Below are 12,474 nucleotides of genomic sequence, written 5' to 3'. Positions count from 1 at the left end.
CAGACATTTGCACAAATTTCATCCTTAGCAATATTAGACTAAACTTTTGGTGCCGTTCAATCATTTAAAATAAATAAAAAATGTATTAAATAATCGTAGACTTTCTACATCCCCTCGCCTGTGAATCCAGTGTGTTTTAAAACAGTTTCAGAACTCTGCACGCAGTAATGAGATGGCTCAATTCTTCCTATTAACTTCTTTTTTCAAATTTAAAGACCTTGTTACTAAAAAGATTTTCACACAGATATTTTTGCTGCTCTGTCAAATATTTTCGGACTCCGCTGCACTCTCTGTTCCTCACCTCTGTTCTTCCCTTTATAGAAGATCTTGAGGTCCATGACTCCGGTTAGTCTGCCGACGATCTGCTCGTTGCTCTGGGAGCCGGCTTTAGGAGCTTTGAAGATTCCCATTCTGGACCAGTCGTCCCAGTACAGGTCATTCTGAAAGAAAAGCATCCAAAATAATGTTAATGTTAAAATGAAGATTTAGTTCTGATTTCCCCTTTCTGACAACAGTTAGCAAAGTTCAGATTTTTTGATGGTTCTAAAGATGATTTTGTCAGATTTCCTGTGTTTTTAAATGTGTTTCGAGTGATTCGATCAGCTATGAAGAATGACAGGGCTGCATCGACTTCCTGTTGAGTGGGGAGAACCCCAGGGAAAGTCGAGCCTAGACTCTGTGGATTGTCGATGATTGTGAATGAAACGATAGCCAAATAGGAATCAAACCGACAGCAAATTCATTTTTACTCATCTCCAGCTAGAAAAGGTATTTCAACGTGATAATTATCAGTTCCTCCCGTCCTTCATGTTTGTTTACTATAAAGTAGTGTGGGCAGGCCAATAGAGGACAAGGCATTTTAAAGTTTGTAAACATATATTTGAGTTTAGGGTCTCACTTTAAAGACAGCGATGGCGTACGGGTGGGGCAGCCCCTCCATCAGAACGCTCCTCTGGCCCCCCATGAAGTCAGCTCTCTCAATGCGGTCGCTGTACGCCTCGGTCCAGTACAGCCAGTGGTCGTCGGCCGTGATCCCGTTGGGCCAGCGGACGCCTTCAGACACGATGCAGGACACATTGAATCCGTCCATGTAGCTCCGGTAAATGCCGGCTGCTCGGTCTCCCCAGTCGGTCCAGAACATCAGACTGTGGAACGACACAGAGGGATTTAACAGAAAGACATACATTTACATCTTTAGAGTACAGTTTATTTACGCGCATGGACAATTCTTTTCACCCACGTATTCTCTGATTTTATTAAGATAAATGAAACCAGTCAAAACACTTAATCAAAAAGTTCTTCATTAAATTCAGTATCTGTTACCCGCTCTTTAGACACAGCAGGTCAGGAGGGGCTGGGAGCTGAGCTACTGCTACAACCTTAGCTAATGGTTTAGAATATTCCTTCAGCGTTCACCAGGAATATTTCACTGGAAGTTAAGTTATTCCATCTCTTGAAAACAAACAGACCCAGTAATTAATAAGTGTTAAAAAATAAAATAAAATAAAAATAAAAACATATCTTCCATGCTCTTTGATGGTGTTTTGGGGGATTCAAGATGAGCTGCAACAAAGTTAAGCTCTGACTTTGTTTTTTTGTCTTTAAAGAGGAAGGTGTGACATTTTACAGATAAATACAGCAGAAATCCAGTTTATCCTCTGTAAATAAATCTCTGCTCACACAACAATGCAGCTCGAGACAAGGACGATTTTGTCCACCGCTTGCGCTTAATGCTTCATTATGGTGCCTTCCAATTTGATAAGTCCTTTTTGCAAAGGCAAGCTTCTTTCCTCAGGCTGTCCGGACTGTTAATTCCACTCTCCTCAGTTAAAAACACCTCATGAATAAAAACAGAACTGTGCCTACATGATGCACACACACCACACACTCCAATCTGCACATTGCACTTTGACACCCTGGACACTTTACACACTGACACACTGTTTACATTATTCTATATTTTGTTTATTCAAATATTTATTTTTAAATTTTACATTATATTTCTATATTACTGTATATATGTGTATTAGTAATTTGAGTGTTTATTGCATGGCCTTGCGGAACAGTCTTTACATTTCACTGCACATCTGTATGAGCATGTGACAAATAAAAATCTTGAATCTTGAATCTTGAGGGGAGAGGGATTGGATGTGTGTTGCTGTAGGAGAGCGGAGGATTCGGTGTGGCCGAGGTGTCAAACAGCAGTTTGTTTTGGTACTACTGGATCAAAAGGTGACCCTTTGTTTGGTTTGAAGATGTATAAGATAAGATAAAACTACCTTCAGTACATTTACAAAGACACAGTGATACGAGCTGCACAGTAAGTAAGAATCGGGCTGGAAATGTTTTCCCACCTGTTTTTCAGGCTTAATCTTCAGACTGGCTGTTTTGTTGTTTACTTTCACTCTTAGATCTGTTCATATCAAGACCAAAGTTTATCTTAGATATTATTTAAATCTTACCCTGTCATGTTTTTACATTGTTTTATCACCCAGCTCTACAGTTATTCATAAAAGCATAAAACATTGGAAGTAGAAACCTTTGTATTGTACATGGAGTTTCAATTCATTAGCTCTGTGTTTGGAATACGAGACACTATACTGGAGAGGAAGAGGAAGCAGGTGACATGAGGCTGAAAATAAGTGAATTTTGTGGATTAAGAAAAGAGGAATGACGGTGAAACAAAGACTATACAGGAAAACATGAATACCATAGAGGAGTTACTCAGCTGAACTCATCTTAAAGAAAAGCAGAAGTTCTGTTTAGCAGAAGTGAAACTGCCTTGGTTATAGTGCATGTGAGTTTGTGTGAGAACTTTTAGTCTGGTCATCGCTTCCTCAAAGGCATGTGGTGGGGTTGAGTTGAAAGTTTCAGTGGAAGGAGGTTAAAGTCTGGGTTAGCCAAACAGCTGTGGAGGTTAAAGCCTCAATCCTTAGTGTGCTCACCACAACAGCGTGAATGATGTTCATGCATACTGGAAGTTTTATCTTTTCTTTGACTTTTAGAATTTAAAAGTGTCTGCATTTTGTCTTTTTTTTTTAAAAACTAAAATGACAAAGTCTTGTTTTTTTCTGTGTTGATTCCTTAAATTAAAGCTCAATCAACTGGTTAAAGCAGCATATGAGTGTGTATGATGAGATTAGTTATTTCTGATGGTCACTTTGCCATCAGTGAGTGAACGTGTAGGTGTGACCTGCGGTGTAGAAACACTAACACAGCTGTTAGAAAGAGAGATGTTTGTTACCTCTCTCCAGGCAGCAGAACCAGAGCTCTGGGATGCTCCAGGACGGACGAGTTGAGCAGAGTGTGACGCAGGTCGCCGTCAGGGTTAGACACCTTCAAAAGTGAAGAGAATACTTTTCAGAGCTTCGTTAATAGAAGTTTTGTTTTTTTTAAATAACAAAGACATGAAGTTATTGAAGAGATATACGTATGACATGCAGTGTACGTTTTGCATGCTGCACACAAATATAAAGCCCACATGCCTGCTCACTCACTAACTATGGATAACACTTATCGTTCATCAAATCAAAATCATCCCCCGCACAGTGTGTGTCCATGAGGACTTTAACTAATCAGATGTATTTGTTTTTTGTACCAGGCCAGTCCATGGTCTCTGCCTTTACTGGCGTCCACAAGCGGTGATTAAGCATGAATAACCACTGCACCTGCTTGAAACGACCTCCTGTGACACTCCAAAGGTATCTCACAGAGGATGCACACTTCATCAACATGGAGTGATCATTATGAACCTTTAAGAGGCACATAATAACCTCACAGACTCACAACCTCAACATAAAAATGACAGAGTGCTCCTGAAGGGCACATATTTAAGTTTTTCTTCTATTTAAGAGATGTAATGTATTAACAGGATCATCACCAATGAATACCGTTCAACCTTGTTTAAAGAACAGGCTGCCGATGTGTCCACAGCAGCACATATATTATATGGTATCCTATATGGAGTCCTATACAGTGCTTAAACAAAAATACCTCAATCTTCTGCGCTCCAGCATCGACCCAGTACAGCAGCCTGCTGACGGGATCAAAGGTAAGAGCTTCCACGTTCTGCAGATCTTTCCTGACGACGACCTCCTGACCCGTGCTGCCGTTCAGACACAGGCGCTGCAGGAGAGAGGTCAGAGAGAGGCAGGTAAATCTTTCATATCATTCTATTAACAGTAACAAGAGCTCCTGAACTTCAAAGAAAAGTGTCCTGCAGGAGAAGCTTCTCACTCACTTGTATGGTGTCCAGAGAGATGTCAGCCCAGTACAGGCAGTTCCTGTCGTAGTCAAAGTCCAGAGCCACGGCCTCTCTGAGTCCGGCCAGAGGCAGGACTTGGTCTGCTCCTGTGGCCAGGTCGTATCGATGGATGGAGTTCCTCACCGCGTACAGGATGAACTCGTTACTCTCTGAGAAAGTACAGGAGACACGACTGACAGATGAGACACCCATGTATAGCACCAAGGACTGCATTACATTTTACACTACTGTGTCTCTCATGATTCAATTTACAAAAAAAAAACTGTAGTCATGATGTTCTCTTGCAAAAATGACAATTGAGTTTAATTTTCTCATGTATGCCTTGCACCTCCGGTCTCTACTGCTGCAGGAGGTACCAGTTCAGATAGCGTTGTTTGTCAACTATGAACTTTTTTAAAATCTATTTTCAAAAATCTATATTGTGGTATCTATCTATTTTTTGTACATTTTTAATTTTTCTTTTTTTATTTAAATTGTACTGTGTTCACTTTTTGTTTGCAATCTTTGCTCTTTGCTGCTGTAACACCGTAAAGTTCCCCATTGTGGGATAAATAAAGGATTATCTTATCTCTTATCTCTTAACTGGACTTTTTCTGCAGTGAGGCATATTTTAATAGAGAGGATGCAGATTTTTCCATAAAATGCAGGGATACAATTAAATTTAAATATCTGCAAAAAGCACTGGAAGAGGCAGCTTGCTTCGGGCACTAAGGGGTGCATTCCAACTTTTCTGGATACTTAAGAAATGTCTTCTTATGTTCCCCTACTTTTGCAAATTTAGCTGCAGAGGGATTTTGTGAATTGTCCCCTCAGACACACATTGAACAGTTTTCCCATGCTCACTGTGGGTTTAGTCTACTCTAATAATATGTCTGTACTAACCTGTCTACTAAACTACGCTTAGAATAAATCATATTGCTCTAGAGACTTTAACTACTTCAGCTAATTATACTGATGTTTCTTTAAAAATATTCTGCCATAAAAAAGGTATGATGTATCTTCCAGATCTTATTTTCAGACTCATTCATAACTGTAGGGATCATCTGATGGTCGCAGGTTTACCTCCGACTGGACACGGCAGCATCTCTCCGTCCAGTCTGGACTCCACATCTCCTCCACTGCAGCTGTCACCCGGTACCTTCCTGTAGCTGCAAGAGGAACAGGAGGGGTACTCAGTTGGACCACTAGGTGGTGCTCTAACCTTAAACATCTGATCACAGCAACATGACTTCATCACCGTAACAGTGACAAATCAAAGACAAAGGGGGATTCTCAGCTCAAGTCAGCTTTTTAAATTAGAAGAGACAGTCATGCAAAAATGTGACAAGAAAGACTTTAAAGGTTCAAAAGAAAAAGAAGGAACAGAAACATTTAAAAACAAGAAAATGAAATTCTTCACTTCCAGTTCAGGTTTCAGTCTGACTTTTTTTTAACCTTGAACAGCTCTGCAGTTTGACAGAAATAAATAAAACTAAAATGATGATATACTGGAGCAATCTTTACAGTTGAACTCTCCTCAGGAAGATGTATATTTTTTCTTTTGTCTTGTCCATAAAATACAGATTTAATCAACTTTAGAACACAAATAATCCCACTTTATGCCTCCTTCATACTGCTAGAATGATCTGGTAGCAGAAGTGAAGTAACTTATAGTGACTTGTTTTACTCAAGCATGAATGTTTATGCGTTTACTTAGCATAGCTTTTGGAAAATAAAATTAAAAACATTCCTATACCAAACTACCTTTTAAAACTGGTCGCTTGCATACTAGCTGTATTGATTTAACAACTCCATCTTTAGGTAAAGACATCTCTTTGTAAGTTTTGATTCAGCTATACTTTCTGCAAGACTTTTGCTCATAATAAAAAAGTTATAAAATTATATTTCAATCCTCATCTTCATGGTACTTTGACTCTGTAAACTGCTGTTCCTTTAATAGCAGACACTTCTTACAGAGTTACTAACAATCCAGTCATCTTCATTAACCCTCAGACACAGCTTGTTAAAAAGGCGTTTTATCCTTCAGTTTCTACAAGGCCTAAAAGCTAAGTAGCAAAGACTGTAGTTTAAACTTAAAAGTTATTTAATATTGGGGGCATGAGGCTGATTTAGAGCCCATCTGGTCATTAAACATGGCAATTAAGAGATGCCCATGACTTGAATATATTCAAGAAAACTGGGCAAATGGTGAATAAAACTGGATGAAAAATGAATGCAGCAGATGCCAACATTATGCTAATAAACCAGGCAGAATCTCAGGTTGCACATTTTTTTAAAATATGATGTCAGGGAGTAGCAGCTCACCCTTTGCTGCGGCGGTACGTGGTGCCGACAGGACACGGCACTGGAGGAGCGTACAGGTCACCTACAAACTCAGGGTCAGGCACACACACCTGCAGAGACAAGTCTTCACTCAGCTTGAAGCCGTAGTCACTGAGAGGAGGAAGAGGAAGGAGGAGGGAGGAAGACAGGTGGGGAGAGGGAAGAAAGAAAAACAAGCCGGTTAGCTTCTGCCCTGTGATTAACAGCGGCACCTGACGTGCATTTTAAAACAGGCTCATTATGAGCTGTGATGGGAGCTCCAGGAGCACTAAAAAATGTGCAGCAACGGCTGAATCTGACGTCGAGGTCTGTCAGAAGTGGATTTAATTAAGAGTCAGGCACACAGCTGCATCTACCTTCTGATATGAAAGACATCTAACTCACACTGGAGCTAATGATCAAAGATTTTTAAATCTAACTTTTATGTTCAAGTAATTCTCATGTGATGTCTACAGACTTATTTACACGGGACTAATGTCAACCTGGGGACCTCTAGTAATTAGAAAAAAATAACTGAGTTGGTCTTTAATTTCTATCTAGGGGTGATTCTACCATGTCCATAAATACTATATCAAAAACATTAGTGCAAATTATTTCAGCAGACAAAGAAGGCATGATGATATTGGTCTCATGGGAAACCTCTAAAATAGCAGGAAATCCCCGGGTAGAACCAGTTTCATGAAATCAGGCTTTGGGGAGCTGTTTCCAGAGTTATTTAAAAAAAAAAGAACCATAATTACAAGAAAATACGTCCCACAACTCTATTAAAGCATGCTCGTTATCACTTGTAGTCAGTGGTGATTCTAGAGTCTGTTGGGGCCCTAGGCAACAAATCATTGGGGGGCCCCTCCAGCTAGTGTTCATCACCATTTTGTCTGCCCGTTTCCCGACATTTACTCGTCTGTCGCTTTCTCTGCCAGACAGATAATTCATTTTCATTTTCCTTCTGTGACTTTCATTGAACATGTTGATGTTCAAAGCACACTTAGCAGGGCAACAAGAGGGAGGGCTGTCAGATGGGGCCCCCTCAGGGAGGTTTCCTACTGTCATTGCAACATTTGCATAATTTATAGCAACTGCTGTGGTTTAAAGTTTGTCTAATTTTGTTCTAATTTAGGACGGAGTTTAAACATCGAAGGTGTTGCACCAGCGGAGATAATCCTGACGTAGGCTGAAGTCATAAACTTAAATCTTAAACCTGGCATGTTGTAGACGTTAAGTCCTGCGTAAAAAAACATGTTTTTTTGGTGGGATAACTTAGAGAGGATGAGGAGGAGCAGAGGATAGATTACATCCCTCAGAACTCTATGGTGACTTTGTTTTCTTACTCCTGCTTTTGTTTAAATGAGCGGAGCCGGAGATATTTTCATCCATCTGAGACAGAACACCAGAGTAAATAACTTAACGCTGCAGATAAAGATTTAACCACTTAACGTCACTGTGGTCATTTTACTCCAGCTGTGGATTATGGTTGTAGGCTTTAGTTATCACCTAATCAGTGGGTCATAGTTTACATACATTATCATCACTCTTTGTGTACAGATATTATGCTCAGCTGTTAGTCTGTTCAGAGACAATCAGTCATGAGAGAAAACATTGGAACAAACACTGAAATAAGAAAAATGCTGCTCACTGATTGGTCACATGAAGTCAAGAGGTATCCAATATATTGGTTAGTATGGACTCTCACGCTACCCTTCAAGATGAAACATACATCACCATGGTAACAAATCAATGGCACAACTAAGTTACAAACGGACTAGTTCACACGTAGGGTGAAGTGTGGATTTGACACCCTGACTTCAGACTGAACTGGTGAAACAGACCACAGAGCTTTATCTGTTGTGAACAGTCATTTAAAAAAGTGTACATTTTAATGAAACATGTGCTTCCTTTACTGACTGGTTTTAAAGAGGACATATTATACCCCTTATCCACCTTTTAAAACAGTCCCCTGTGGTCTAAATGAAACATCTGTGCTGTGCTTTGGTTTACCAGAATCCCACTGTGACGTCACAAGGAGAGCAAATCTGAAACGGAGCATTTTTCTTGTTTTGTAAGACTTATGCAGACCACAAAGAAAGGACTGGATCGATGTATTTCACATTTTGTGGGTTGGTAGACACTCAGGTTACCCAAATATATGTTAAAAAACACTGGAAATGTGGATTATTCAAAATATGTCTCCTTGAACAGTTATCATCGAACAACCAAGACAACAACAAAAAGCATTTATGACCTAGGTATGTGGATGTCTTGTGCATCAGTCTCTCACCACTCGTAGTCCTGCCGGGTGCAGGAGCAGTTAGAGATGGTGACTGGCCGGTCGAAGTCCTCTCCGTTAAAACACGTAGCGTGAGGAGCTCGTCTCTTAAACGTTATCTCTCTGCCCAGCAGACAGTCGTTACCGTGCTCGTCTGACGGAGACCAGCGCTTGTAGTCGGCCTCTGAACACGGCACACCTGAAGGAAAACAAAAAGAAGAAAAACTATGCTTTAGATATCTGACATTGATAATGAACTTAGAGTTACTTTTCAAAGTATTTCTGCATTGAGATCTTTTAAGGGAGCTGAAATTAAAAAATAAAAGCTGCAAGTTAACTGGTGTTCAAAAACTAGAGCCAATGCAGAAGTGCAAAAAGCTGCAGTTCCTCAGATGTCCACTTCAGGCTTGGTGCAAAAGCCAAGGAATGTCCCATATTAAAATGTACATTTTTACAGCAAAAATAAACATGTTAACAGACGGGTTGAAAAGAAGATTTTCGGTCTCTAGAGCTTAATTCTGTATTGGAAAAAACTATACATGGTCTAAGAGTTATGCATGCATTAGCATAACAAGGGGGATGGCTGAGTTGACTGACAGGTGATCATGTTGTAGCTGTCACCAGGAGGCTTTATCCCCGCCTCAGCTCCACTTCTTTGCCTGTTTTTAGATCGATCAAAATTCAGAGATAGAATTTCCAACATGTCGACCACGGTCATTCAGCTTCAGAAACCAACGGGTGACTACGTCCATGACTGATACAGGCTGTGGTGTGATCTTATAAATAGCTGATGGCCGCTGTTGATGCTCTCTTTCCTCTGACATTCCAACCTACCCAGGACGTCGGAGGTGTTGACCTGCAGGATGAGCCAGCTGTGTCTCTGGTCAGCGTAGGAGCCAAAGATGGTGAAGATGGTGCTCTTCTCCCCGGGTTCAGTCAGCAGCTGGTACACAAACACCTCCCTGTCGGAGAACTTGAAGTCCGTCCACGTCTCGCCTTCATTAGTGCTGAACCTGCAGGGGACACGGACAGAATGTAACCTGTCTTTTATAGAAGGCAACAACAGATTTAAGCTGTTTCTCATGGGTTTTGTTGGTCTTTTTGCATGTATGTGTTCTCTTGCTTAATTCAGTCCCCAGAATTTTATTTCATGCAGGAAGGAAGATACTTTCAAATAAACAAAAAAAAAAACAGTTTAAGATGGTCATATGGACGTTTACCAGCAAAATAAATTGGAATATAACTGAGTTATAAAAAATGGATTGATTTGATTTCAGTGTGATGCATTAATAGTGTAGGGGGGTTAAAAGACACCATTAAAAATAAAGAGAGGCATGAAAACAAAGTTGAAATAATTAATATATGATTTAAATATATCATTAAGTATTTGTCTGAGCTCAATAATCAAAGACTTGTTTGCACACTGTGAGGTGCTTCAAGTCATAAAAACAGCGTCTCCGGGTCTAATGTTTGAAAATGTTCATTTCGGAGGAACCAACAGAAGGATAGCTAGAGTACAGACAGCTTTAAAGTGATTGTTATTGTTGTCCTGGAGGAGCATTTGTTCAGGTCATTTGGACTCACTTGAGGTGTGTGGTGGCTCCTCCCTGTGGGATGGCCATCAGGATGCCACCGTGGTCTCCCCATGTGAAGAAGTAGGGGCCTGCAAGAGCCTGCATAACAAAAAGCATGGTAAAGGAACTATCAGGAGCAAAAAGCAAACAGGTCATTTAGCTCTACATACAGCTCTTGAAACAGGATTCTAGAGGTGGTTCAATCTAAACTGTATCGATGCTCTGGTTTTGCTCTTCTTAGATGCTAAGCATAGAAAAGGTTAGCCGTAGCAAAAAGAGCATAAAAGTCCATACAGCCAGGATAAACATACAGTTAGCTCAGAACTGTCTGTAGACGATGAATTGATTGTGACTCAGTTTTACAAGCTGTGTTTTTCTTGTCATCTTGTGTCAGATTTTGGACTGACCTCCTTCCAGCGGGCTCCAGCGCTGCTGGATACGTACACATTGGGCTTGTTGGCCAAGTTCCTGCCTACAGATCCTGCAATCAGAGGACAGAAAGGCTTTTAAATGCACACATTACAGGGGGTTTCCCCTCATTACAGACAGCATTTAACCACTGCTTTAGCTTCACATAATGGAAAACTTGTAACCCAAGAAGTCAAACCAAAGCATTCAGTTCCTTGCATGCATGTGACCTTTCTATGCACTCACAGATAATAACCTAACTGTACATTGTTAAGACATTTCCAGGACAAGAATTTCAAGAACAGTCACATAAAAAGTGACATTAAACCTCTTAAAACGGAGAATACAGAACACCAAGAATGATCTGCTCAGGCTATTCACAAAGGAATAAAACATGCACAATAGACCCCAAGCCTTCTTATTAATCCTGCAGTGTTTCTGGAGTGTCAAAATAAGAGGTCAAAGTTTGTAATGATTCTTTGCGCTTGCGGTTGCATAAGCAGAGGTAAGTATGATGTTGCAGAGATGTGTAACGGCTTTTTTGTTTTGTAAGCATGACAGTGTTGAGATATGTTTTTCATGATACTAGATGGTGCAAGGCTCTTGTGAAATATCTTGATCTTTATCATTCATTTTATTGCAAATCATCGCGGTGAGGGGGCCTTTAGTTACTGTGGTCCTTCTCTCTGGAACAAACTCCCTGCTGACCTGAGGTCCATCACAACTATCTCTACTTTCATCTGTTCTCTCAAGCATACAAGTCATTACTCTTTGTGGATATGTGGGTATGTGTAAGTGTTTTGTTTTGTTTTGGTTTTGTTTTGTTTTTGTTCTGTTGTTGTCCCCAATCTGATTTTTGTATCATATTCATGATTGTTGAGTCTGCTATTTTGTCTCTCGTATTCCTATGTTTTTTTTTTTTCAATCTTCAATGTAAAGCACATTGAGCTTACATGTAATGAAATGTGCTTCATAAATAAACTTCTATTCTATTCTATCGCACACTGGAACACCAATGTGTGCATTTAATGGAGAATAAATGCATCCAGCAGATATTGCGATGTCTTGCTGGATCGATGCCGTGAGTTAGGGAGCCAGAGGAAAGGTCAAAGGATCATCGAAGTGGATTTCTTTGCACCAGGAAGAAGAGCCTGCACACTTACTCAATGCCATAAAAAGTGAAATAATGACAAAGTGTCGACCTGATGGTGTAACATTCAAACACGCTAAACTAAGATTTAGAGCATGGCTTCTTCCGATCCTTAAAGAACAATTGATGTGCTGATCAGCAGCAGGATCTACATCTGCAGCTAACGGACGCCTGCTTGTAAACGCAGAAGTCAATCGTATGAATCAAATCTTTAAGGGTGAACAGCTTCCAGAAACAGAGATTAAAAAGACGGGAGAACAGTTATAGCGTCTCCGTCGAGGGCTGTAAGAATGCCTCCAAAATGAATTACACCCCATCTCTGTGTAAAAAACGGGTTAATGACACTCATTAAACATCATCAGACAGACAGCCAGAGACTCCAGACTATAAAACCAAATGTTCCTACACAGGCTCACAGCCTCTATCAACACATGCGGTCACTTTAAATGTGTTTTCCAGAGATATATAGAGTAGCAAAGCATCAGTATTTACA

General features: G+C 40.3%; 1 protein-coding gene across 2 annotated transcripts in view; it reads right to left on the bottom strand.

Moving 5' to 3' along the window:
- sorl1 (sortilin-related receptor, L(DLR class) A repeats containing) overlaps nucleotides 1–12,474 on the bottom strand; it is an 81,559-nt gene that overhangs the window by 21,301 nt on the left and 47,784 nt on the right. For both annotated transcript variants that reach the window (XM_061046034.1, XM_061046035.1), the window contains exons 11-21: nucleotides 10,831–10,904; nucleotides 10,434–10,522; nucleotides 9,684–9,862; nucleotides 8,862–9,048; nucleotides 6,569–6,697; nucleotides 5,327–5,412; nucleotides 4,241–4,413; nucleotides 3,994–4,125; nucleotides 3,245–3,336; nucleotides 899–1,145; nucleotides 302–440 (exon numbers count right to left, since the gene is read on the bottom strand). In XM_061046034.1, coding sequence (XP_060902017.1) covers nucleotides 302–440; nucleotides 899–1,145; nucleotides 3,245–3,336; nucleotides 3,994–4,125; nucleotides 4,241–4,413; nucleotides 5,327–5,412; nucleotides 6,569–6,697; nucleotides 8,862–9,048; nucleotides 9,684–9,862; nucleotides 10,434–10,522; nucleotides 10,831–10,904 — 1,527 coding nt within the window. The remainder of the gene's footprint in view (nucleotides 1–301; nucleotides 441–898; nucleotides 1,146–3,244; nucleotides 3,337–3,993; nucleotides 4,126–4,240; nucleotides 4,414–5,326; nucleotides 5,413–6,568; nucleotides 6,698–8,861; nucleotides 9,049–9,683; nucleotides 9,863–10,433; nucleotides 10,523–10,830; nucleotides 10,905–12,474) is intronic.

The sequence above is a fragment of the Labrus mixtus genome, chromosome 9 (genome assembly GCF_963584025.1).
Source record: "Labrus mixtus chromosome 9, fLabMix1.1, whole genome shotgun sequence".
Classification (NCBI taxonomy): Eukaryota; Metazoa; Chordata; class Actinopteri; order Labriformes; family Labridae; genus Labrus; species Labrus mixtus.
This window is presented reverse-complemented; position numbering and strand designations above follow the sequence as displayed.